This window comes from Camarhynchus parvulus, chromosome 15, assembly GCF_901933205.1.
Source record: "Camarhynchus parvulus chromosome 15, STF_HiC, whole genome shotgun sequence".
In the NCBI taxonomy this organism is placed as follows: Eukaryota; Metazoa; Chordata; class Aves; order Passeriformes; family Thraupidae; genus Camarhynchus; species Camarhynchus parvulus.
This window is the reverse complement of record NC_044585.1, coordinates 3486833-3514413: the sequence shown is the minus strand read 5'-3', so window position 1 is coordinate 3514413 and position 27581 is coordinate 3486833. Positions and strand designations below refer to the sequence as shown.

The window sequence follows — 27581 nt, the reverse complement described above, 5'->3', positions numbered from 1 at the left end:
TTTGTCTGCGCTGTCACATGGGCCGCGGTGCGGGATTTAAGCGGGTCTCCGCAGGACATGCCGTGAGCGGCGCGCCGCAGCCCTGCCCGCAGCGGCAGCGCTCCGCCCGGCCGGGGATGCGGCTCTAGCGGCCCCGCGATGAGCGGCTCCTCCATGGCGAAGAGCGAGTCCCGCACTTCGCTGCTGAAGGCGGCGGGGAGCCGGCGGGCGGCGGGCGGCCAACCCCAGCCCCGCGGCAGCCGCGTCCGGGACGGCAAAGGACAAGGCGGGCAGATGGGGAGGGAGCTGAGCCAGGAGCAGCTCCCCGGGGAGCCCAGTGCCCGCAGGCCGCTCTGCCACCCAGGCGCTCGGGAGGACGGAGCGAGGGGCGCGGGGAAGCTGTCACATGGACGGGGGGAGAGTCAGCCCGAGCCGGCGGAAGGAGGTCCAAGGAGAGGCAGCGGCAAGGAACCGGTGCGGACATCCAGGCAGCATCACCACCTCCCGCCGCACGCCAGCCACGGTCACCCCCAGGACCAGCATCAGCTCTCAGACAGGGATGGGGAGGAGGCAGAGGAGGACTTTTTCTTCAGTCACAGGCAGAGGTCCAGCAGAGAGTCCCTGAAGCTCTCGGAAGGCGCTTCACCTCTGTCCAAATCCAGCAGCAAGTGCTCCACCAAGTCCAGCGGCAGCGATCGGTCAGTGGAAGCGGATCCCCTCATCCAGGAGCTGCACCCCATGCTCAGCTCGGTCTTTGGCCAGGTAAGGGGCAAAGCGCCCCTCGCCGCCCACCCCTCCCTCTCTTCCCACCCGCTTTCCCTCCGCGCCCCCTCCTCCTGGCTCACGGACCTTCGGCTCCTCGCTCCGGAGTCCCCCGCGCCCCCGGGCACAGCCCGCAGCTGTAAATGCACTGCTTCCTGGCCGCCCCTGCCGAACTTCTCCCGGCGCTGCGGCACGGCCGGGGGCGCTGCGGGGTCGGCCCCGAGGAGGGCTCCGCGCCGGGGATGGGGCGCGGGTCAGAACCCCCGGCCCCGCCGGGCGCTGCGGAGGGCGCTCTCGGTGGTGCTGACGAGGGAAGTGCCGGTGCTTTCCCTGTCACCGGGGGAAGTTGTGGCTCTGCCTGCTGAGGGTGAGAGTCAGAGAAGCGGATTTTTTAAAGCTATTTACTTATTAGATTCCATCTCTCTGGCTCCCCGCCTTGCTTTGCTGTATTTGTTTACATCTCCTTATGGTACATTTCTGTACAATCAGCATATGAATCATTTCTGATGGCAGAAGCTGTCAGGAGAAGGTAGTGGGGAGGACGACAAAAAAAAAAAATCCTGACCCAATTCCGAAGCCTTCCCAGTCACTGTGTTAGAATGGAACAGATGCTTTTGGTGTTTGCAAGCTCTTTTGGTACAAAGCTGTCGCTTTTAGCTGCTTTTGGTAGTGAAATTACCCAACAGGGTTACCCTCTAAAAATGAAAAGGCAGAGGGAGACTAGCTTGAAATTTTCTTTTAGAGACATCTAGGGATGTTACTGGAAAATGTAATCTCTGGGAAGATTAATGTAACTGCAATCTTCCAGAAGCACAATTATAGGTATGAGCCAGTAGCCTGGGTGGCTAAGTTCCATCCAGCCCTGGAAATGATCGATTAATCCAGAGTTACGATTTCTGGAGTTTGTTATCATTGAGTCTTTTCTTTCTTTCCTGTCTTTCTCTCTTTTTTTAATTTTTCTTCTTCCCTTTTTTTTTAATGCGTGTTTGGGAGGCTTTGCTGGGAGCCCATTCAGACTGAGATTATGGAGAGAATTAGCAAGAATTTTGTAATTGGATGGAAGGAGGTGATACACCCATATATTTAATACAAGAGTGCGGTCTCCTTCTGTTCATCTTGAGTTCTCCAGATAAAAATCAAAGCACATCTGTTCTCTCCAAAGCACAACACTTTTCCGTCCTCACTGACAGTCAGTCGGCTGTTTAGGAATTTTACTGTTGTGTTTAACTTAAAACAAGTATTGCCCTCCCTGTGCCAATGGTGCATCTGAAGTCTAGATTAAAATTTTGTTGTGACAGTAAGGAAGAGCCTGATCAGCAGATTGATGCTCAACCAGGTTACAAAAACACATATTCCAGCACCAGGCTTTGAAATGAATGGTCTTGGCTCTGATTTATGCTGTAGTTCTGAGCGAAGTGAAGATGTATCCAAGAGAAGATTTTACGTTTATGGAGCCGTATGTCCCCAAAGCATCAGAAATACAAACAAATTCATGCCAGGTCTCCCACTCATGGAAACCCCTCTGGTTTTGAACTCAGTCCTTACCTGAACAGCACCTTTATTTTACCTGCTCTGCTGCTCACATTCCAGTATCAAAAGACAGTTCTGAAAGCTGTAAATGTAGCAAAATTTACTTGTGTGTTCAACAATGCCCTTTACTGAAATGAGAAAGATACGATTCTAATTTTCACTTTTTCACTGAGTACATTGCACCAGTGCTTACACGCACACACCAGCATCTTTCTTTTGGAGTGTAGTGTTGTTTATTCAGTTTTCTCTCTGTATTCATCTCTCACTTGCTTTCTTTGAAGTAACTGTGACAGAATGAAAATTTACTGGAGATTTTAGGACTGACTTTTAGGACTGGGCTGCAGTAGATCCCTCTGTACAGAGGCAAGATGGGGAGCTATAATTTTTCATAATTTAGGATACATAAAGAGCTGGTTCCATGAAATACGTGAAGCTTTGGGGGTTTTTTTTTTGGTAGTGATATCAAAATCCTGGGATGAATAAAGGCCCAGGTGTAAGATGTATGGAAATTCTGTCATGGCAGAGAATGATACAAATTTTGTTTCTGTGAATGAAGAAATAAATGCCCAACATTGTGTAAAAATGTGTGTGAAGGTTTGAAACAGGCAAGGACTTACACCTGGTGACAGGGTCATAGGTGCAGACATGTCCAGGGTTGCAATCTGAGGCTGCAGGTGCTGTAACACCAGTCTGCTCCACATTATGTTTAGAAGACAGCAGCAGCTCAGCAGATAATTCATTTAATATGAAAACTTCTTTCTAGCCCGCACAGCCCAGTGTGAAACAGTTAGAACAGTAATTTTGCAGTACATAGGAGAGGAGCACAGTGATGCATATCACAGCAGCAGAGCACTGTGGTCCAGCAGCACCAGTATATTTTGATCCAGCTCTACAGATGTGGAACATCATCACCCTTTTCCATGGTGGTGCAGTGATGTGGTCGCAGATGCAGACGCTACAGTTGTACAGTCAGATTCACAGAAAAGATTGCAGGGACGACTCCATGGAGAATGTCATTATTGCAGTAACAGCAAAAAGGAGCAGTTCAGGACTAGAGGGTTGTGTCTGAGGGAGACAGATTTGTAGCTGTGCAGAAAAAAAGACAGAGTGAAGGAAGAAGCGCCGTGTTTATATAACCAGCACAGCAATATAGTGCACTGTGGGTGTGTACTCCAGGAGAATGCTAAGATACTGCCACGATACAGGATGCAGTGATATTTTATTAATTAGGCTTATGCTATATTGGTGCAGTGATGTTCTAATACCATTAAGCAGTAATACTCTTTTAGAATATTTTACCATTTTGTAATTGAGTGGTACATGAATTAACAAAAGTAGGGTAGTGTAATGATGCATTAAGTATAAGCCAGGATGTCATCTTAGCCTAATGACATGTTTGCACAGCAGCTCGATGCAGCAGTTGCAGAAGAGCACTCTGCTGTGGACTTTCTGCTGGGCTGGGATGCAGCGCGTGCAGCTCCGAGCGTCTGGAGAACTGCGCTGACAATGCAGTGGTGTGGTAACGCAATCCTGGGGCACAGCAGAGATGTGATACTGGTACCATGTGGTAGGAGTTTGGCAGTGCACGGGTGTGATAATTGTGGAGTGTTGTAGCCTGACAGAAGAGTTTAGCAGTCTACTGATGTAGTAATACAATATTGCAGACAAGAGCCATTCTGTACAGCAGTGATCACTTCTGGTGTGATATTTGCAAAGGGCTGCGCTGATCTGACAGCACCATCCCGCTGTAGCAGAAGGCAGCAAGTGAAGTATTACCACCCTGCAGCAGTTTTGGAAGCACAGCTGAGTTAGCAAGAGGACAACGCCACAGACTTACCTGGTGACAGTGCAGTGTGAGTATGGGCTGGTTTTGTGCGGGACAGTGGGACAGCAGTGTTTTAAAGTGGCCCTGCAGTGGCAGAGGCTCAGTGCAGTGCGAGAGCAGTGCTGTGATTCGCGGGTGTAGCTGGCAAGGGATGTATGTATGATAATGCAGCAAAGTGGGAAAGCGGCAAGAAAAGGGAGCAGGAGGAAGGTATTTCATGTGATTTTGGCCTGATAGAATAGTGTTGGAGTGGCCAAGTGGAGCATAAGGGAGCATGCTTATTACCCCTGCAGAGCAGAGTCCTGTAGTGTCTCTAGTGTGGCTACAGATCACAGGTCAGCAACAGAAGAGGAGTGGTGACCCCTCAGCAGCTGGGATGGCAATGAGGTGGCAGTCTGGCAGTAAGACACAGTTTATTAATGTGACAACAGTAGCAACAGCGGCACAGAGACCGGGACAGCAGTGCGGTGGCTGCAGGACCGCAGTGCAAGTTTTGTGGCATTCCTGGGGCAGCAGTGATGTGGCTGCAGTGCCCACGGTGCAGCAGTGCCACGGTGATGTGGCTGCAATGCCCAGGGTGCAGCAGCTGCCTGGCACCTGGCTCACCACGGCTCTGTACAGGGACTGCGGCACAGAGAGCCACCGGTTCTCATCGCTTCATTCCTCCTGTGCCTCAGCGCTGGCCTAGCTGGCATCTTCAAGAACAGCTTTTTCCAGGCATTTGCTATGCAATATTAATTTGTAAGCGATCCTGCCATGTGAGACCTGAACGTTTTCAGAGCCGTTTAGCTTTCACACCCTACCTGACTGTTAAATTTTTCAGTGAAGTGATTCCCCAACAGTTTTCTGTCAATTGCCTCTGGTAGCATGGGGATCAAAGGGGTCAAACAATTGCCGTAGAGAATAATGAAATATTTACAGGGTTCTGCTGTTAGCACTGTGGCCAAAGGGGCTTTTGTATTTCTGTTTGTACAGGGAGTTTAAAGCCTCTCCTGCACCATCTCCCATTTCTGCTTTAATGTCAGTGTCCACATTACCATTAAAATAGGGAAGGAATCTTTCTGCATTTCCTGTGAAATTTTCCTTTTATTTTCCTGCTCCGTCCCCCTTTATTCTTGAGCTTTAGTTCTTAACAGGTTTTAATGGACCTTACAGCAAACTGGGATGACAGAAGTGGCCCCATTTTGGGACAGAAAATGTGGAAAGCATGTGTGGAAAGCATGTCAAGAACATTCTCCTGTGACCAGCCAAGAGAGCGTGTAGGGAAAAGGTGCCTTGTCCAGCCTTTCTGGTCTTCTCATCTGCCAGATAACTTTGTTCCCTCCAATGTCTTTGCCTTCAGCTGATTCTAACAGGCATTTTGCCCAAGAGCAGTTACTGCATCAGGACCATTCTTGGAGATCCATCCATGGAGAAGTAGGAAGCCCTGGCCAGTCCTGCCAGGGTAGAGCGGCTCCTGGCTCAGTAATGGAAGTTTTCAGCTGGCCCTGTGTATTAGCGAGGGAGGCTGCAATGGAAACTTTCATGTGTCGCTCTGTGGGGTGGCGAGGTGAAGGTGAAAGGTCTGGGTTTCCAGGTGCTTACGTGCTATGTTGTGCCTGTAAGGCAGGTGAAGCAGTGGTATGTCAGGGCTGGTGACAAACTGAGACAGTCTCTAACTAAACTGCTCATTAACACTGTTAAGTCGACACAGTAATTTGGGGTGAACAGACTTCTGGCTTAGCATGACTGACCGCCGAAGTGGTGCTGGTCCCGTGGCACTGTCTTGTCTCGCGTGGAGCATGGAGCGTGGGTGCACAGATTAGGAGGCAGGAAAAACCCGGAGAAATGCCGTATCCTGCACCGACTTTTCCTCCGTGTTTTATGGCACCTCTGAAAGTTTATACCGGCCTCAGAAGGGTCCCTGAGGGCGCGGGCGGAGAGGGAAGGGAGTCCCCGTGGCCGCAGGGGACACTCCCGCGGACAACCAGCAGTATTCCCTCTGCTGCTGCCCGTCCCGCCGGGGCTCCCGGGATCGTTGCTGCGGGCCTGTCCCCCACGCCCTCCGCCGGGGGGCTCCGGGACAGCGGGGCTACAGCGGGGCTCAGGCGGCCCCGGCCCGGGCTCCGGCTGCCCCGGCGCGCCCCCGCGCGGCCCCGCCACCTCGGCCCGGGGCCCTTCCCCGCCCGGCGGAGCCGCCTTGACACGGACCCGCCGCGCTCTGGGTTCCCGGGGCATGCCCTGCCCCTGGGCGGCCCGGTGAGTGTGTCAGAGCCGGGGACAGCCCCGCTGTTGCCGTGAAGTAGACGAGAGCCGCTCGTGTTCCCAGGGGTCCGGATACCTGCGTGGGGCCCGTACAGCTTGCGTGCTTCCATCCCTGCATGAGTTGCCACCGCCCATGTCCATGCATGTAGATTGACATAAAAAGCCTTCATGTACATGTCTTGTCTATGTACACACAGCCTGCTCGTGCAGCCTCTGCTAAATCTTCCTTGTGGCTTCACAACCACCTCTGTACACGCTTATGCATTCCTGTGCTTAAAACATCGCTGGGCGTTTGTGTGCACACCTGCCTGCTGACACCTGCCACACCTTCCAAGGTACGTCTCATGTTTTTATATGTAATGAACTCAGACACAGAGAAACATTGTTCCACTTGAGCGTATCCACTCACTTCCCCCTTTGATCAGCTTGGAGAAAAGTTCATCACATTTATTGCTTGTAAAGAGCTTGAGGGATGTGAGCCAGACATACAGAATCACTAAGGGGCAATGGATAAGCCTCCTGTCTACAGTAGGTCTGCCAGCAAACATTAATCTTTGTCAGTGATTTACTTTTTAAACAAATCTGTTTTAAAAGGCTATAGAAACACATCAAAATAAAACCAAGCTAAAAGAACATTCATTAAATATTCTCTTCATGAAATATACAGCAACATGATCTAATGCACTGAAATACACAAACCTTCTGGTGAGATTCAGTTTATCTTTGGAGAGAAAAAAAAAAAGCTTTCAATAATAAATTAATCATCATTTATATAAGTCCACTGTACATTTTGTTAAGCTTTACCACCTTGACTTTTGTTTCATGCAATCCTGGGTTTCAACACAATGTCAGGGAAGTTTAGCTTTAGATGTAGTGGCTGGGCTGCAGGTTGCCAGCTGAATTAGCTGTGATTCTTTGTAGCATTCCAGCTTCAGTAACTGTTTTTCCCTGATGCGTCCATGAGTGGTATTGATTTCCAATAACAAGCAGCTATATGGTGTGCATTCAGTAAAAGATGTCTAGCTAACTTTGGGCTCTGTTTCAATAATCCTCTGACATTCCTGTGACCTTAGAGAGCAGCAGCAATGTCCATGAACCTGAGTAATCCTTCAATCAAATGCCCCACTTAAAAATAAAGAACTACCCTAGCTATGGTCATATTTAGATTTTTAGTAGCTTTCTGCACTAGCATAAGACCATGAACTCAGTGCTATCCAAGAATGAAGACATTAGCAATATTCTAATATTTCTTCCACCCATTCCTCCCCTAGAGTACTTTGCATCTTGCAACCGTCTTTGGAAGGAATACACAGCATTGTTACATCCCACTCAGGCAAAATACATTCTCTGCATTTGGAAGGAAATAGGCAATGATGTAACATTTGAAAGCATCATGTCACAACAGCTGAAGGCAGGAAGTAGAAAAACACCAGCAACCTCAATGTGTTCTGCTGAAATAAGACACAAAGGGTTTAGATACTTTGGGACCAGTTGTGTTGAGGTATAGTCAGAGACCTGGGATACACAGTTTGGCCTTTTTAAAGGTGCTGTCAGATCCTTACTCAAATTAGAAGTGAGGCAGACCTCTGTTTCAGGGTGGCAAATCTCACGTAATGCTGCAGGTTTGGTTTCAACTATTTGGTTGATATTGGTTTCCAGGCCTCTGCTCATCTGATGATCAGCACATTTTCAGTAGCACCTCAGTGTGCCAGCTAAACAGTGATTCCTGTCCCTCTTGTTTCCAGAGAGGTGAGAGAGCCAGGCAGAATTAGCTGCTTTTGCAGTAGTCACAGTTGGATGGAGTGCAACAAAAATTCCCATATTCTGGAGCAAAGACAAGGAACCACGTAAGGTTTATTTTAAACAACCTCTGTGCTCCAAATACATGACAAATCCTCACAGCAGCTTCTGAGCTGTCAAGTTTGTACTTGTCTTTTTGTAGCCCATTGAGGACCTTTAGCATCATCATCAGCAAATATCCACAGTACATTGTGGTTTGGCCAACGCATCTCCTGCGTAGGAACTTGGAAGTTGGGCTAATGCAAAATCCTTGGATCAGATCTGCAGGGAAGGTGTCAGGAGAAAGCACGTTCCCATCTATTTTGATCTGATGCAAAATGAAGCCAGCTATTTACAGACAGAGCTGTTCTAAACAGAAGTTGACAGGCAGTCCAGGCTTTGTTACCTTGAGAGGAATAGAAAATATCCTCAGTCTTTTTAATAAACATTCTGTTGTTTGTGATTGATTATGATCCAATTGCTCTAATGGAGGAGAATATTATGCACAGCATGAGTCAGCAACACTTTCCTCCTGGAACAGCTGACAGCAAAGAAAGTTCCCAAACTCTCTGCAAAATTCCTTTCCCTAGACGACAACCTGGACTGCAACCACCAGTACCTGCTTGTGCCTCCCCTTGAGATGAACCTGTACTTGTCTGACTGGCATGTGGAACCATCCAAGGATCATTTGAGGTTAGAAGACACAACTCAATGTGCAGCAAAAGCACTTGGGAGCTGATGCAGAAGAAGAAACAGAAATCAGTCACAGAAGTTCAGAGTGCCAGTGCACGTTCCAGTGGTTGGGAGCTTCAAAATGAGGTCCTTGACAGAACTGGCAACAGGAGGATGTTGCCTACTCCAAATGGTTAGGCTCATCTGAGGTCGTTCAGTAGACAAGACAGTTTCTGTAAAACTATATGTTTCCTGTAAAATACAGATCTGTAGCCACCAGATAAAGGGTTATTGGAAGCAGATTTGAAAGCTGCTAATCCATGTGTGCACTCTCCACCCTGGTGTAGAAAAAAGTACAACAAAAATCCCTCCCCTTTTAGGATAAATAAAGTAAGGGGATGTATTTTAATATACTAAATGTTTAAAGCATTTAATGCTATTGGTAGAACTATGGACTTCAGTGAAAAGATACTAGGAAAGAGTTTTCCCTGCTTTACTATACAATACCCATTACCTGCTGACATTGCCCTGTAGCAGTATTTATGTTGTGTTCAGAACAATAATGTAATGTTCCAGCAACATGATGGACTGTGCACTGAAACAGGCCTAGCATCTGAACAATCCCCATACAAATCCATACTTCCACTGAAAATTTTTGCCAAGCAAAGCTACAGTTTGATAAGCAGTCACATGTTTTGGATTGATTTTGTTTTTTCTGTTGTGTCTGTTGGATATTTGCTGCCACTGGATAAAGCTTCTGGCACCTGCCAAATGATTAGCTATGAGGAGTTCCAACATTCTCCTATGAAATGAGCATTTCTGCCAAAGGTGCCAGCCCAAAGCACAGCACTGCTGCTTTTTAAAGTATCCAGACATATTAAACCCCCTAAATCATTCCTTGTTCAATGCCAAGTCAGCCAGCCTTCTCCCTTCCATGTGCTCAGGTCAGTCAGCGTGCCAAATGCTTCTTTCCCATGAGCTGACACCTTGCTCTGTGCCAAGCTGCATCCCTTGAGGTCTCTGCTCTCCACCTTGGACCTGGTGAGAAAGGGAGGGATGCATGAACAGCAGCAAGACTTGCATTTCACAAAGTTCTTACAGATTTTTAGAAAGTTTACAACAGAGACACAGACCTTAAAAGAACAGTGTGATTGCCACAAAGAACAGTGTGGGAAAACCAGTATACATGCATGTGCAGCCCTCCCACATGCATACTGACTACCCCAGATATAGGCATACCCACAGATCAGCACCTACACAGAAATGTTTCTGACACACTTATTCTCAGCATCCTGTTCTCTTACAGCAGCGTCAGTTGGAGGAAGGGAGAAAATATGTTCCTTCTAACCTAATCTTCTAATGACCTTTCTGCCAACTCCACTTTCCTTGCCTACCTTTAAGCTACCTGTGGTGGTGATGGGAACAAGATCCCACTGTAGAGAGATTTTCCTCCTCAGAGCTCAGCAGGGGTTGTCTGCCAGATTGTGGTGTCCTGCCCAGTTGCTCTTAAGAAAGTCAGAGTAAATAAGGAGATAAAAAAATTGCTTATGATTAAATCTCTTGGGCCTCTTGCAGCTCCACTGGAGTTCTTACAGAGTTGAAGAATTGTGTCTGTTCTGCAAACCTGGTGCACATGGGCTCCCATTCCCTCTTCCCTTCCTGGACTGTGAATTCCCTGCCAAGCCTGGCAGGAGGTCTCAGCCCTCTCACTCTGCCCTGCACGTTTCCTACAACTGCCTGTAACTGTAGGGAAGAAAAGCTGGAGAGAAGGCAAACACAGTGGCTGGCTCTGAATGCTCTGGTACAAACCAGTATTTAGAGGCTTACCATCTCATTGAGAGGCTTTTAGAGCTCAGTAAGACACATTCCACAGTTGTATTCCAAAGCTGTCCCACAATATAGTCTGGGAACTGTGATGGATTTTTCTGGCAGGAGATGTCTGACTCCCTTTCTTTCCCTCCCTCTCTCTGGGACAATGTGGGAGATGGGCACTTCTCAGTTGCAGGGTGTTCCTGGCCTCCATGCTTCCTGTCAGAGAGAGATTCATTAGCAGCAGAAAGGCAATTCTCTCTCCTCTCTGCTCTGGAATTGAAGTAATTTGTCTCAGGAAGGAGCCCAGGCGCCTCACTCGCTGTGTGGCAGCTTCTGCTCAAGGGAGACAAGCACTTCGTCAATAAACAAGGAGCCTGGGGAATGGCTCCAGCTGACAGAGGACATTATTAATGACTGGCACTTTGTCAGAGGGTAGATCAGCCTCCCATTAGCTGCCTTAAGAGGGAAAAGAGAAATAGGGCCAAAGATGGAAGCCTGAGAGCAGCTGGGAGTTTCAGCGTCCTCCTGCAAAGACCCCACTGCAAGGCCCAGGGCTGGCACAGCCCCCAAGGAGTGACTGTATTTTTCTTCAGCATCTCCCATGACAGCAGGAGACAGGCCCAGCTCAGGAAGAGTTTTGCTCTCCGCCCTAGCATGGGGGGCTCTGCTATGGAGGTCTTCCCCTCTCAGTCCGCCCTGGGTACGAGGGGCAGACAAGGAGTGTCTTCCAGCATGTCCTGCTGCAGCTTTTTGTTTTGGAGAGCCTGTAGACCTTTGTGCAGCTCCTACCAACATCATCTAATGAAGAAGGCATTCAGGGAATCTGAGAGGAAACTGTCCCACTGCCCTCAGTCTTGGGAAGCTATTAGTACAAGGAAGAGCAAGAAGCACCATTCCCTATGGTCATGCACTTCTGTCTGTGACTAACTGGAGAAGCTGCAGACTTTTGCCATACTTAGACTCCTAGACTCATCTCCTTAGGTGGAAGAAGTCTCTAAGCTCTAAAGCAACTGTTGAGTCACCTTAGAATCATACTTAATTTGCCACAGCACCATCAGGGTGGAAGGAAAAATCCCTGCTTTTTTTGACATTGACAGTTCATCCTTTGTCCTACAGCCCTAGGACTGCCAGAAGAGCGAGTCCTTGGCTCCTTCACAAAAAGCATGTGGTGCAAGTCCTCAGCCTATAGAGCAGGTCTTTGTAGAAGCTTTTGTTTGGAACTACACTTGCAAACAAAGATGTGAAATCTTTCAGCTCAACACCAGAGTGTCCAAGCAGCCTGCTGCATAACAGGGTGTAAGATCAGTGTCATCCTGGTCTCCAAGGTGTTTGAAGGAAGTAGCTCTTCATACTTCTTATCACTGTGGAGCTGCAGCTGTGGTGCCTTCACAGCTAAAGGTGCATTCACTATCCTGCTCAGATACTGTTGCCTAAGTGTGATTATGTGTTTTTTATTCAATTTAAATCTCTTTTCAGACTGAATGCTCTTATGCTCAGCCTGAGATCAGGAAAAAAATATATTGGGGACTCATCCCTTTTCTTTCAGAGATTATTCTACGGTACAGACATAATGTCCAAAATTTAGAGCCAGCTCTAGGTTCAGGTGCCTCTTATTTATTCCAGGACTTGGGCTCTTGCAAATGAATGGATGGATCGACATCAAAATTCTTTGATTCACATTATCTAACCTGGGGCTGTTTAGATTTAAGATTCGGGTGTGAGCCCATCTTTGGCAGACTTGTGTGGGTTAAACTACCAATTGATTTTTACTTGCAGAAAGCTGGAAAAACTTTACTGCAAGACTGGCTCAACATCTCTCCCTTGTGGTTAAATATTACTATCCTGGGGCTGAGAGCATTGTAGGGTCCTAGGACTGCTGTCTCCAGCCTTGCTTCCACCGTGACAGAAAAAAAATCAGACACTTCTAGGTCTGCTGGTATTTATAAGCTGAAACAGGTCCCACCCAGATGAATTGGTCCATTTCTGCTCTGAAAGGAGCTGTGGTCTGCTCCAAGCCCCTAAGTGGATTGCCTTCTGGCCAGCCTAGGGCTGTGGTGATTGAAAAGCCAAGAGGAGTTAGAAGGGGGGTGGGTAGGGATGCAGTGTTCAGAGGCTGTGTGGACCCAAACTAGCTAGATTCACAGAACTCATCACTGAAATCACTTCTTGCATTGCCTCTCTGTTTTAATTCTCCCTGAAACAGCCCTCTCCTATGAGTGAAACAATCTTGCCTGCAGATTGAGGGGGGTGGGAGGGATTTGAACATTAATCTGATGTAGATTATACATCCGCCTCCCTCTCTCCCCCCTTCTCACTCACTCTCTCTCTCTCCCTCTCTTTCTGTCTGTTTCTCTCCCCTCCCTCTCCTTCCTGCTTCATCTCTTCAAGAAAGTGAACATAAAGTAAAATACGGAGAGAGAGAGGCAGAGAGAGAAAAAGCTCCCTGAAGAGGGAAAGCCCCAGCAGCCAGTAGCTGTTTGGATTTGCCTGGTGCTGCCTTTCTTGCTTTGCTCCCAAGGAATACCTTTAATGGGATCAATTGCTTCAGTTCCTTTATAACCAAGTCCACCGGAAAGGCAGCCTCAACATATTATGGGCAACTGTGTGAAGTCTCCTCTGAGAAACCTCTCTAAAAAGGTATGTTCCCTGAATTGAATCAATCCAGCCCTGCTTCTTGGGATGGGTGACATTGTGGGCAGATGAGAATGGGAGGTGGGAGAAACACAGAGATGAGTATGAAGGGTTCAGCTTCTTCACCAGACTTTTTCTGTAAGAGCTGCTCATGCAAGTGCAGCCAGTAGAGCCCAGGATGCTCAGAGCCATAATATATATAAATAAATGTGTGTGTAGGCTCATGTCTTGCTCACTGTGTGTGTACAGCTCTCCTCTGGGTACGTGCAAGCATGTGCAAAGTGTGCTGGCACACTCCTGTCAGGGCAGGAGTGAGCTTGTGCCTGTGCTTGAGTAATCACGTGTGCCATGGGTATAGGGACATACACGCATGTATACGTGAAGGGTCACGTGTCTGTACATGTTGCAATTGCTGTGTAAGAGTATGCACACCTATGGGCCCATCTGAGTACCTGTGTGTCCTTAGCTCTTCACATCTCTACACAGGCATCCCGAGTGCCTGAGCAGGTTTGCTGTGAGTGCAGAAGGCATTTCTGTGTATCACACACGTGCCCTTGCTTATATAGTGCTGTGTGTGCTCACCTGCTGATGCATGTCCTCACAGAAGTCTGTGTGTAGACATGCACGTTTCTATGTCTATCCATCCTTGCATATGAAACAATTAGTTTTGGTGTGTGTTTGGGTACAAAAGCATGTTTTTCTCTCTGTTCTGCTTGTCCATGCATCTGTTTGTGAGTGGATACACTGGGCCCTGGCTGTGTGTTTGTGCATCATGTTGCACATCAGTGTGGCCCATGTGTCCACATGCTTGGGCTCAGCTGGACTTTGTGAGCTGCCACATGCATCTGTTAGGCTTCAGCCCACAGCCTACTCTATGCTGAGGTTTTGCAGTGGTCCTGGGACAAACTAGATTCAGGAATAATTCTGCTGTTATGGACTGGGTTGAAATGGGAATGACATGCCCCAGAAACATTTCTTGTTTGACTGAGGAAGACCTTACAGCACTGTGTACCTGTCAGCCACGTGGTTCTCACTTGTCATGGCTGCAAATCTAATACCTCAGCAAAAAGCTATGCAGTTCATTCTCCATAAATGATAAAGTTATGCTGATCATCCAAAGTATTGCACTGAGATGCTGCCTCTGTGGAGACCTTGACGACTGTGAAATGCCACTGCCATCAAGATGCTTTTTCCAGGAGAACTTGCCACCTGGGAAAGCTTTTCTGCAAGGGAGCTCTCTGGCAGAGAGAGGCCCTCCATCGTAGACTTTCTTTTGGCTGCATTTTGGCCTCTTCTGTATAGAAACACAATGCTTGTTATCTTGGCTGCTGTAAACAAAGCCAGTAATGGCACAGTGCTGCTGTGGGGGAGCTGGGATACTTGATGAGGGAATTCATCACCAAGCAGTTAGGCAGTGCTCAGACCAGTCCTAGGTCAGGGTGACCTGCAGGGAGACGTAGAAGTAGCTGAGGTTCACCCAAATGTTGCATATATGAAAAACCAACTTGGTTGCTTGTAGGTCACCTTCAACTTGGAATAAAAGGAGTTGGCTGCAGCTGTACAAGGCGATTGCCATTAAAGTCTGACAGGTAGCCAGGCCGCTTGAATCGAAATAGATTCAAGAACCTGTAAATTGTGTTGTCAGTCTTTGAGGTAATTTATGCTTTTATTCCTAAAAGCTGCTTTGAATAACTCACTTTGTGCCTAGTTACAAGGCCTGGGATGTCAGGACTGAAGAGAAAAAGTTGCAAAGCTGAATCAGAGAATTTCTCAGACATCACTCTAGTGAGCTATGAAGTAAGGCACTCATCCTGACAGGTCCCGGTACTCTGCCACTCTTTTCATCGCAACACACATGATTGTACTGGAGACTTTGCAGATCAGTCTTAACATTGCCCAACTTCACTTGGCTGTTATATGATCCCAGAAATTTTTCTCAGATTTTACTTTGAGCAAACTAATTTTGCTGAAATGTTAAAGAGGAGGGACTGCAGACAACACGTGTGGAAGCTGCTCTTGGTGACAGTCTGAACTCTTCAATACATGATTTCAACCTAAAATTTGTAGGGATTCACTCCCAGGCACCAGCTGGCTTGGTCTAGGTCTGGATGACACCAGGATACCTTGCTTGTTCAGGCTGTGACTCCCTGTCTGTTGTTGGAAGCTTCAGTTTCTTGTTGTCACGTTGTCCCCCCAAGTGATTGTGGAAGCCATCCTGGCTGCTTTTCCCTCCAAGAGATACTGCAGTTGGGATTGAGGTCCCTCCTGTCTTGCTGTTCTGCAAAGTCCCTCTGACACTCAGGCCAGAAATGAAGTGAATCCTGGTGTCCTTCTGTTGTGCAGAAATTAAAAGCCTTGGCATCCAGATCCCTCACTTTACCACACCTCTCCAGCACTTTGGCCATCTCTAGATCAACCAGGTGTCTTCCCGCTCCATAATCTGCTGGTCTGACACAGCCAAGGGCTGGACGTGGCCAGGAAGGTTAGTGGTCCTTTGCTAAGAAGGGACTGGGAAAGCCTGATCTCCCCAGTCCTATTCTTGCATTTTCTTTGTCATGCACACTGCTGTTCCCCTGTAATGGGTGGCTGATGTTTCTTTGCCCCATATCAATATCACAGCTCCCTTGTGCTCTCTTCTGCGATGTAGAAGGAGCATGGTGAAGGGAACTTGAGTGGATATTTGCAGGAGAACCTGTGAGACTGCTGGCAGAGGGAACATTGAATGCAATAAATCCTGCCTGCAGTGACAGTGCAGGGCAGGGAGCCTTGCTGAGCTGTTCACCTTGGTATTCTGGCACTGCAGCAGTTTGTCTGGTCACAGTCCTCAGTGGCTCTTGGCAACTGTTTTGTCAAACTGGCAACCTCTATCGAGACAGAAAAATAATGAGTGACTATTATGAGGTACTGCTGTATAGCTTGGTAATAAACTATTGACTGGAAATGTCAGCAGACAAACATTTGGGGCTGTGGAGCTTTGCATCCTTCACGTGGCTTCACTGGAATTAAACACCGATGTGGGGTATTTAAGTGATTCATATTATTTGGTATATTAAACTGAAAAATGTGCCAGGAAATAAAGCTAATAATTTTGAAAATACATTGCACTGATGCCACAAAGCTGTGTAGCTCAACACAGATGTCTTGACATTTAGCTGAGCTAGTAATATGCCATTCGTGGATGGATGCTCATCTTTTAGTTTTCTAAGGACAAGTGTCCTAGGTGTCAGAATTAATCAGAGACCAATTCCTTTCTCAGCCACAACTGCAATGAAAATGCTTTTCTGCTTCATCATTTTCTTTCTCCCTGGCTTGCTTTTTGAGTTATTTTTGTTTTGATGCTTGATATTCACATGACATTATACATGAGCAGATTGGTGTAAGACTGTGTACAAAAAGGCAAATTACAAACCATGCATGCAATGTAATAGCACATGACAGACACAGCAAGTAGATACAATAGTCTCAGACAAGTGTGAATGGGGAGTGTTTGTGTCTGGTCTTTTAGCCTGAAAATTTATATCAGGCTTTCAGGAAAGGGTTAATAGAGACAATGACAAGTGACAGAGCTTCTCTGATCACCCCTGGGAATGCTGGCTGTAAAAGTAGAATCATTCCTGAAGAGGAATCTAATGTATGATTAATGTTTATTCTGTAAAACCAAGGGTCCTGTGGGTTGTGTTGGCTTTTTATAGCTGCATGGGAATATCAGGATAAGAGGTTTTTTGCAGAGCCAGGGAAATGCATTTCTATAAAAGGAAAGCAGCGCCTCCTTATAAAATCCAGTGCTGGATTCTGTTCTGGAGCCTTAGCTTAGCAGGACGTGTGCGCTTAGAAAATGTGCAAATGCAAACACTCAAAAATGTTGTGCCCGTGTCTGATCTCCACTTTGGGACTGTCAGCGATTAAAAGAGGCCAAGGCAGTAAGTGCTTCAAACCCTGAGGATGTAACTAATTAGTAGCTGCACAAGGCAGTGTGAGCCTGCAGTTGGCACGGCCACCTGATGCTGTAAATGGTCTTCTGAAAACGTGATAAAGCGTGTGATGCTGTGTTGCTGAAAAGTAACGTGGAGGCTGTGCAGTGGCTTTGTGCAGCTCTGCCGGGTCTCCTGGGGATGCCCTGGCAGGTTTGCCCGGGGCACGGGCTGGCACACGTACTGTTAAGTTGGGATGTGCTTGTCCTTTGCAGCTCATTCAAGGCAGTGTTAACTCTGGGGCTGACAGTGGGAGTGTGGCACTTTGGGCCGTGTCCGGGTAGATGTGAGCAGCGCTGAGAGTTTGATGTCATTTCAAAGAGAAATTCTCGTGGTTGGTTGCTCTTTCAGCTTTTGAAAGTGAACTCCTGGACTTACTGCTTCTGTACAAATCCGAATAGGCCGGTGGGGGGGACACAGTGTGCACTAGATGAAAGAAATTTAGCAATTATATCTCTGCGAGGCGGTTCAGTAAAACTTCAGAGGAACGAGATGGGGAGGTAACATCCTCTGTTGTGTTGTTTGCTTGCTGCTGGTTGGCTGGGAAGATCCGCCATGACGAGAAGACGAGCTATAAAGCTGTCCAGACGAGCGAAGAGGGGTCGTCGGCTGGCGAGTACCAGGGTCCGCTCATGGTGCTGGCCCAGAACTGCGCCGTCATGCACAACCTGCTGGGGCCAGCATGCATCTTCCTGAGGAAGGGCTTCGCAGAAAACAGGCAGCCTGTACGTAAGTTACACCCAGCGGGGCGAGACATGCACAAAGCCACGTGGACGCGAGTCGGGGATGCGGAGCCGCCCCCGTGCTCCGTCTGCGTGCTGCTCTGTAACTCCCAGCCCTGGATCTCGAATGCAGCTCCAAGTGCAGATACAGTCACAGGCAAATGTCTAACCTGAAGGATGTGCAGATATCTTTGTGCCTAAAGAAAGGAGGATTCTAAACTTGCAGCTATGGAAAATAGATCCAAGCCTACACCTGAGTAGCCGTAATCATGTGAGTTCATGAAAAGGTTTTAGGACTTCAGGATTTGCATATGATCATATGGACTCAGGAAAAGTCCAGTGCTCAAAGCTGTTATTCCAGCAAGACACCCATCTCTCATTCCCAGGCTCAGATTAGCCTTTAAAGCCTAAATAGCCAGTTAAATGCAAATCAGGGCATCTGTATTGGGAACAAGCTGTCCATATTTGACACTGTTCCTATCAGTTCACAGTGAGCACACTAGTACCAGCAGATATAAGCAGACAGCTGCCTCCTCATAGGCACCCAGACACAATCTCTTGTGCACTGGCATACCCAGCCTGACACTGCAGCAATCCCAGCCAGTTAAACGGAGGAACATCAGGCTTTCCTTATATTTGCAAATAGTGCCAGGCTACCAAATGTTATTACCCTCCCACATGGAGAGAGAGAAATAGCAAAACCACTTCTATTCATTCAGTCACACCTATTGTAACTCAGTGCTCATATGCATCCAATGTATGCATTTATATACAAACAATAAAAATATGTGCTTGTATGTATGCACCCCAATATTGTCTTTACAAGAACTAAAACATATTTTTGCCTCATAACATTCTACCTCCACAGTAACATGAATTGAAAGACAAAATTTAATATGATTAACACATCTTTTATGGATATGTATGAGTAAATATGTGAATTGTCAGATATTCACCCAGCGCCTTCCATGTTCTTTTGGTGAAACAAAGTTTACCCCAGGTGCCTCAGAACCAGAGGTTTATTGCCTCTGTAAGAAACCTCTGCTTTACTTGTGTGTTCATATGGTCATCTACAGCTGTAGGAGACATGTAGGTCTCTGTTTCTGAAACCTCTGCTTCAACCAACAACTCAAAAAAGAGTAATTTTGTGTCATTATTGATCAAAAGGTTTTTGTTCTTTGTAACCTTCAGCCACTATGTGATCACACAGTCCCTGTGCCAGGTCACTAAAACATGAAACATACTCTTGCACAGGTACACTTGCTGACCTGTACAGAGCCACCTGTCACAGGAGATAGGTCCAGCTCCCTAGTGGACAGCTGGACAAGTGTCCATCCTGCTTAGGCTGTGGAAGCTCTCTGTACCCTGAGAGGTCTCCAAAATAGGATTAGTAATGTCTCTAAGTACTCTGATGTAGAATAAGTGCATCTAATACACAGCTTTACTTTTACTGACTCTCTAGGACAACAGGATTTCTTGTGCATAGAACAGAAATAAATGAGGGCAAGACCATTAAGTATAATGGACTCTCTGGGGGTCACCTCTGCTCATATCTAGGATCTAAACTCTTGGAATAGTTTTATTCCTCTTCCCATATGTTCTCTGAAAGCTTTAGAGTGGTTCAGCCAATTTTATCCCAAGCAATTTTACTCCTTAATCATTTTAGGGGATCTTTCAAATTTAAAACAGAAAGCCTCTTCCTGATGTTAGTTATCACTTGAGTCAGATTTTTGGAGGGACATAAACCCTCCCCCTCCTTCTGCATTTGCAGTATCTGGCGAATGCAAATTCTTTGGTGTGCAAAATTAGAGCCCCCACTTCTGACGAGTGTCACTGATGTCAGTTACAATGTGGTCTTCAGTGAGGGAGAAGGAGGAGGAGGAGGAGGAGGAGGAGGATGGTCTTGTGAGGACTGTGCTGGAGGAGGGCCTGGGTCCTACCCTGGCCGCTGTCCCAAGGCAGCAGCTCCCGTGGGTGAGTCATGGCATCCTTGCACTGCAGTGCTGGCACTCACAGCCCCGCACCTGCACCTGCTGTGCGCCCAGCCACTGTCTCCAGGGATCAGTGTTTGCACTCCATGGAATAAAGTGCACAAGGTGCTGGAACTGATCGTGGGTGGTTTTCTTCTGTTCTTTTATCTAAGGCGGGAGGGCAATTATGCCTCCTGCATCCGGCCTGAGGAGATTGAATTGCTTTATTACTTGGTATTGATGAAAGCAGAACAAATGGGATGACATGTTTGAAAATACCAGGTCTGTGAAGGATGAAACAGCAGAGCCAGCACGTTCTGACAGTTCCATCCAGCACAGAGATGCCTCTGGGAAGGTTATGAGTGGCAAGCTGGTCATTTCTCTGGCACAGCCCACTTCTGCACAGACGTAAACCAGTGTGTGTCCTAGTTTGCTATGCAGTCCGAGCAGCTGCCATTAGAGTTTCCAGAGGAGCCTGTGGTTAAATAGCAAAGGATCATCCTTCTCAAACTGATCAAAGGCACCGTCTCCAGGCACATGTGGTGAGGCTGGAGGACACCTGGAAGGCAAGGAGAAACTCCCCAGAGTTGAGGGGAAAAGCCGAGAGTGAGACGACAAAAAAGATCGTGTTTCTGTGTTTCCAAATTCTCAGATGTTTTGGATTTGCCTGGGAGCCATGAGAGGAATTAGAAAGGGCATTTAAACCAGAAAGCAGTGCATTTCCATGCTCATCTCTTCTTCCTGGTGCAGTGTTGGAGCTTTCCTATACTCTTATATCCTCCCCCTTCTTCCAAGAAATTCAAATTGGATGTTTGAAGTTGCAGTGTTTCCTGAACATGGTGAATCCTTGTCCTGTTTCATTTGTGGATGACCTTGATGATGTATATGTTGTGTGTCTGCCTTCATGACTGGTTTTAAAATGCTTGTATATGGAGTTGAGGCTGGGGGGAAGCTTTTTGTGGGGAAAGATTGTAGGAGATGTCGCTGAGACATTGACTGTGAGAGACCTCATGGCTGTTGCTGTCCTGCCAGAAGGACAGAGATCAAGCAGTGATGTGAGCAGATGATAGTCTAGACCTGCTGGTTACAAGGACTGCTTCCAGCTGCTTTGATCTGTGTGTGTCAGCGGGAATGGCAGTAGAAATACAATCAGAGCTCCAGAGGAGATCATAACTGCTACAGGGACAGTCACTGCTCCAGAACTTGGTGCTGGGGAATGATGAAGCAGCTTCATGAAGTTGCCAATAATATCATCAGTGGGGAAGCCACAAATCTTGCTGTGTTGATCCAGGTCTATTCTGTTCAGGGACCACCTGTCATCCCCCTGTCCATCAGATGAGAGGGAGAGGGCTTGCAGAGAAATGTGTGCAGGTTAACACCCCTCTCTTTGGGAAGGAAAGCTGGGAAGCCTTCCTAGGTAGATGGTATTAAACATGTCATCACCTTCTTGTTTCTTCTCTCACCTTCTGGCTTGTTCCAGAATCCTTTGTACCAACAAGTGCTATTTTGAAACTATTTTGTGACCAACAAATGTCTTTAACATAATATGTTCTCTTTTTGCAGGATAGAGAACTGCGTCCGGAAGAAATTGAAGGTAAAATTTGTTGTTCCTTCTTTGTCCTGTTTCTCCCTGCCCAGTGAAAACCTATTGGCTGGCCCTTTCATGGTGGCCCCCATGGGTTAAAATTATATGGGGCAAATCAAGGGAGATGATTACTGGAATAATCCCAGTAAAAGAAATAATGTATAAAACTGAAAGAGTTCTGACTGTGAAGGAATTTGCATCCATTCCATATTCTTCAGGGTGAGAGGATAAGAAAGTAATGGGATTGTGGCTGTTAGGGAACTGCTGTCCCTCCAGCTCCCACAGAAAGTGTTGTGGAGCATGATACTGTAATATAGCTCCACGGAAGCTGTCTTACCTGCTAATCCCTACAGTGAGGGGTATATAATAGAGTTCAGAGGTAAATGTTGGAAAAACTTACTAGTTGCAGTTTCTTTAGGGAGCACAGTTTAGCAATGAAGTGTTTGTGACACTCATAGTTCGAGCAAGCTTTCCTGCCAGGAATGGGCCAGCACCACTGCTGACAGAAGAGCTTAACTTTGCTCCAGTCATTGCCTCATGTAGGGAGATCTGGTGGGAAAATACTGAGTATCTTAGACAGTCTGGCTTCATAAAGTGCTGTTTATTCTGGGGAGTTTTCTTGGAAAAGGTATTTCAAGCTGTCACTGACAATATCGTTCTTCCTTTCCTGCAGAATTAAGAGAAGCCTTTAAGGAGTTTGATAAAGACAAGGATGGGTTTATTAACTGCAGGGACCTGGGGAACTGCATGCGGACCATGGGCTACATGCCCACTGAGATGGAGCTAATAGAGCTATCCCAGCAGATCAACATGAACTGTGAGTAATACACACCCAGCTGTACCTGCCTGTTGCTGCTGTGCCCTGCATCATTGCCTCAGGCTCTCTTGGTCTCTGGCTGCCTCTTTTCCTTTGGATTTTTCCCCCTCTCTTCTTTGGTTCTGATTTTCACTTCTTATCATCTCTCCTGTTTGTTTGTGGTCCCTAGAAGTTGATGCCTTTGTTTTTGCTTATCAAAGGGACTGTGTGGACTGTACTGTATATGGGAACAGTGAGTGGAAGGGTTGTCCTTCATGCTTATGTTGTGAGGTATAAAACTGCCCCTAGTGTGTGCAGTCAGGCACTGGTGCACAGGTTCTGTGTGTTGTCACATTGAAGCTGTTGTCAGATGGTGTCAGACTGAAGAGCAAGCCTGGGAAGATGGGGATGCTTTGTTTAGATGGGTGATGGATGGGCTGTTGGGCTGTGCTGGTTTTTTGTGTATCTGCTGTGTGCCTGGGGATGGGCTGTGAGCGAGCCATGCTGGCAGCGTCAGATGGGAGCATCTGCTGCAGTCATGGAAAGATGTGACAAATGCATCTGATTCACTGTAACTGTGCTTGTGACCCTTGTCTTTCACCATTGTTTTTGTCAGCTCTCATCTGTGGCAGTGCAGGGTATCACCCTCAGCCAGGTGGGGAGAGGAATATTTAGTACATGTTATTTCTGACACAGGATTATGTTAAAAGGACAAATTACTTGGTCAAGGGAAGGAGAACAGCTGTGACATATACAACCAGTCACACACAAAAGCAGCTGATAACCCTGGCACACAAGTGCTTGGGAATTTGAGAGTGTTGCTGACAGCTCTCAGGGCACTAACAAGTAAAAGAACTAATACAATGAATAAACAGTTGGACGTACATTAACTGCTGTAATGGAGCAGGACTGCACCAGTGCTGCAGGGCAGTGCCCAGGCTTTGCAGGAACATCGTGCTGTGCCCTTGCTGTGCCCTTTGGCACAGGCACAGCAGAGTGTTGCTGTAAGCACTAGAACGATCAAGCCTCTGATACGCACTGTGTGATGCAATAAGGGTGTGACAGTCCATGGCAGCCTAGGATGGAATAACTTGGGCTCATTCAGCCCAGCCCATAATCCAGAAAACACAGGGTAAAACTACGTCTGCTTTTCCTTCCACTGTCCCACACGTTCTGTGCTTTGCTTCCTGGAGGGCCAAGCACTCTCTGGGGCACACAGAAATGCAAAGTGAGTGCTGGTCTTGGCTAACTTATGGAGTTCTTACACACAATCTTTCATCTTGTCCCAAGTGGGCGGCCATGTGGATTTTGAAGATTTTGTTGAGCTGATGGGACCAAAACTTCTAGCAGAGACTGCAGACATGATTGGTGTAAAAGAACTCCGTGATGCCTTCAGAGAGGTGAGTGATCCCTTCCACGTGCCCCCAGAGAAGTGAGCAACACAAGACAGGGTAGAGAGAAGACCCACTGGAGAAGAGAAGAGGAGGAGGAGGAGAGAGCAGCACAGTGGAAGATCTAGAAAGAGCCCAGTCAGGCATGGAATAAAGGAAGAGCAGAGAACATTGCTAAGATAAGGGAACTCTTGAGGCAAGGAAAAGAAAAGCTGGTGCAGACAGAGCATTTGCAAGGGTTTTTTGAGGAGAAAAGACAGAGTGGGTCAAAAAGACACTCAAAGGAGGAAAAGGAGGGACATGGAAGGAATGGAGAAAATACAGAGCACTTAGGAGCAAGACAGTACAAAGACCAATCCAGAGCAAGATCTGTTTCCATTAACTGCATTTCCCCTGCTGGTATTTTTCATGTACTTGCAGTTTGACACCAATGGAGATGGGGAGATCAGCACCAGTGAGCTGCGAGAAGCCATGAAGAAACTTCTAGGGCAGCAGGTGGGTCACCGGGATATTGAAGAGATCATCCGGGACGTGGATCTGAACGGAGATGGGCGTGTTGATTTTGAAGGTGAGAAGGGATCAATGCTCACTGTCCATCTCCTCTGGAGTGAGTCAGAGTTTCAGATCAGAAGCTGAAGTGGAAGACTTGCATGCTCAGGGCCCAGGGCTCTGAAGTATGGAGAAAAAATAACTCCATTTTTTCAGTCAGATGAATTGTTCATTTGTGTATCATTTCTTGCTGCATCTCAGTTTCCATTAGGCCTCCATAATTCTAGCATGGTAAGAGATAGAACCTGTCATACAGAAACAGATCCAGGTGCATACATGCTGTGCCTGCCATTGTTTTATGGGGCATTTTCCTTTCTTTAAATCTATTGCAAGAGCTGTGAGGTGGCTGGATTGCTTTGGAGAATGCATTGCACCTTCCATTCCTCTGGCTCATCTTTGTTATATTCCTTTATAGAGAATTGTTTCTGTGCCTTTATGCCAGAAGATGGTCATGTGCCAGCTGTGCTCACTTATACTGCAGATATCTGATGCCTAGGTGTCATGTTAAATCCTAGAGATAATTAATTTCTTCTCACACTTTTCATGCCAGAAGGACTTTGAAAAATAAGAGTGGTTAGGCTACTATCCTAGCCATTAGCTGTGGCAGGAGCAATATTAATAGAGCCCAGGGTTTCTGGCAAGGAAGCAGTTGATATCAGACAGCTAAGAAGATATAAGAGCTGGAAGGGTGTGAGAGTGTGGCAGGCTGCTTTTTTCCCTGGTAGAAATCCAGATGTCCCTTTGCAGTAAGGGTGAAGTACTTGAACTATGAAATTAAAGTAAAATTGACATAATTTTTTTGGCTCAGCAGTATTCCTGGGTCTCCTACGTGACAAGGCATCTCAGTCCTCAAGATTCCTGAAGCCTCTGAGGGCTTTGAAAATACTAGAATACCACCAGTATCTTCCTGGAAAGTATCTGGTAGCTGCAGTTGTTCTAATGCACTGGCTGATTACATGACAGAAGCTCTCCTTGTTTCCCACAGCTAAATTATGTTAGACAGCTAAAATACGTGAAATGCTATCCCAGTATCAATTTCTCTGTGAGTTACCACTTTAGTTGTCAAAGGACACCCTATCAATGGAAAAGGAGAAGTCAAGGGGGTAATTTCCACTGCCCTCTTCTTTGCAGAGTCATTAGTTCCTCAGCAATTCAAGTGCAGAATGAAAACACATTTATATTTGATGGCATTTACACTCAATTTGAACAACTGCAATTGACTTCACAAACTGCAGGGTAGTCAAGAAATAGATCCAGGGTATCCTTACAGTTAACATGTATCTTTAAAAACAAGAAGTCCCTTAAAGTAAACTTTTCTCTGCAAGAATGCCAGTATAGATACTGGCACAACTCTCATGCTTTCCCACACTGGTATCTCTGTGAAGTGGCAAGTTTACTAAGAAATCATACTGTGTTCCCAAAACTGTAAATCAAGGTTCCCTGAAGTTACAGTGAAGGGAGACAATGCTGGCTGTAGTGTTGCACAAAGAGTTGCTTGTGCAAATAAGACCGTAGGTGGTTGGGAAGGAGTCCAAGGCAATGAACTGACCTGCTGGAGGGATCTTATCCCCATATCTAATGCAAGGATTAAAGCCCACGTTGTGTGAGCTCTCAGGGCCAGTCTCAGGGCTCACAGGCTTTGCTGGCAGCCTGGGGACTCCCACTCTCACCCTGGCTGCTGTCTCCAGTGAATGAGAGCTGGGCTGGGGACCATGGATGCCTTTGGCTCAGGGCTGTCTTGTGTTGTTGGTTGCAGAGTTTGTTCGCATGATGTCCCGTTGAAGATTATTCTCAGCTAAAGAAGAATCAGCACCTTAGAGAGGGCAGAAGAGGACCTGGCTGGAGCATCTAGCCCCGATGTTCCTACGTGAAGGTTTATCGGCTGGCTGCAATTAGGACATTGCAAGATGACCTGCTGCTCCTCCCTCATGGTGGTCCCCATGCCCCTCCACCCTTTCACACTGTGAAAGACTTGCAACTTCCTACAACTGGAACCATTCCTTGAAGAAGATTGCAGGAAACTGCAGAGCCAGGACTTGCCATGATGCTTTCATGGGATATTTGCAACTTTAGACTCCTCCTCCCCAGCTTTATTCTCCCACCAGCTGCTGCAAAGCAAAAGCAGGAGAAATTCTCTTGGCTTGGTGGATGAGAGCAAAGCCATTGGGACTGGTGGCAGCCTCAGGGCGTGCTCTGCACTTCTTGGTTTCCCTTGGTGAACCATGTCTGTGTTTGCTGTCTCAGTGTGTGTCTATCTGTGTGGAGTTATTTATGCTTCCCCAACACTTATTTGCATCTCCTGTGGTTATGTTTACCAAGAGTAAATTCAAATATATGTCTTGTGGGGGGAAAGTGATAAATATGCACGTTGAAATGATGTGGAGCCTGGATGTCCCTGTGAGAGGTGGTGACCGGGCCGGGGGGAAGGGCTTGGGCAGATGCACACCCCAGTGTCTGCACCAGGATCCAGAGGCAAGTCCTTACTGCAGAAAGGGGAGTCAGTGCTGACCACTACGTCTGTGTCAGGACTCTGCCCTCCCTCCCACTGTCCCCATGGCCAAGGGGCATGGAGGTGCCTCACAGTGATGGGCACAGGTGAGAGCCCCTGCAGTACTCTGGGAAGGAGCAGTGGGAGAAAGGACCCAAAGGGGAGCCGGGTGGGAAGGGGATAAGCAGCAGTAGCCAACTTCACCCTTTTCAGTTCATTTTAAACACAACTGTGAGTACATTTATGGTGGGGCCATGCTGTGGGAGCTGAGTTGTAACTCCACTGGTGCTGGGGATTGGCTGGGACCCTCCTTGTGTGGCAGTGCCCTGCTCTCCAACCTCTTCACACTCAGAAGTGCTGCACATGTCTGCAGCAGTGACAACAGGAGCCTCCAGGCCCTACCAGCTGCTTCCAGACACATCAGATCTTACCCTCCTTTCCCCAAGATGCTCCCAACCTACCACTCCCTTCTCCTACTCTACCAGACCTATAGTTGTTTCCCTTCTCTATGCAAGGCTCAGTCACAAGTTGCCAGGATTAATTTCTGTTTGGCTTCAAATGGCTTCAAAACCATCATCACTGTGTTTCTTGGTGTGATTGGGAGCTGTTTTCCTCTTGGTTGCCTCCTTACTCAAATTAAGAGATCAAGGACCAATATCCTCCTGCTTCCTCCATCTCAAATCTTTCACTTCTGGGGTTCTCTATCAGATTCTCAGGGTCCACAAATCCATGTCCCAAAGGAGGATTTTCTCTTCTGCTTTCCTGTTGCTGTGCCAACCAGCACAGCTGTAGTGATGGCTGATGCTCCAGTGATGGAAAAACTGTTTTTCCTTATATTTTTGTGTGTGTGCATGTTTACTTGTGTTTGCACAGGT

The 27581-nt window shown here is 47.2% G+C and overlaps 1 protein-coding gene across 3 annotated transcripts; it reads left to right on the top strand.

Moving 5' to 3' along the window:
- CABP1 (calcium binding protein 1) lies at positions 1–26586 on the top strand. 3 transcript variants are annotated; one of them, XM_030958933.1, is made up of 7 exons: positions 1–741; positions 17754–17930; positions 21461–21491; positions 22156–22299; positions 23569–23678; positions 24090–24237; positions 25975–26246. In XM_030958933.1, exons 1-7 carry the CDS (start codon positions 139–141, stop codon positions 25998–26000), a joined length of 1239 nt encoding a protein of 412 aa, XP_030814793.1. In that variant the 5' UTR covers positions 1–138; the 3' UTR covers positions 26001–26246. The 3 variants fall into 3 exon arrangements, with proteins under 3 accessions (XP_030814793.1, XP_030814795.1, XP_030814794.1); XM_030958934.1 differs by lacking the exon at positions 1–741 and adding an exon at positions 13196–13240; XM_030958935.1 differs by lacking the exons at positions 1–741; positions 17754–17930 and adding an exon at positions 12956–13240 and having other exon boundaries at positions 25975–26586.
- Positions 26587–27581: the final 995 nt, after the last annotated feature.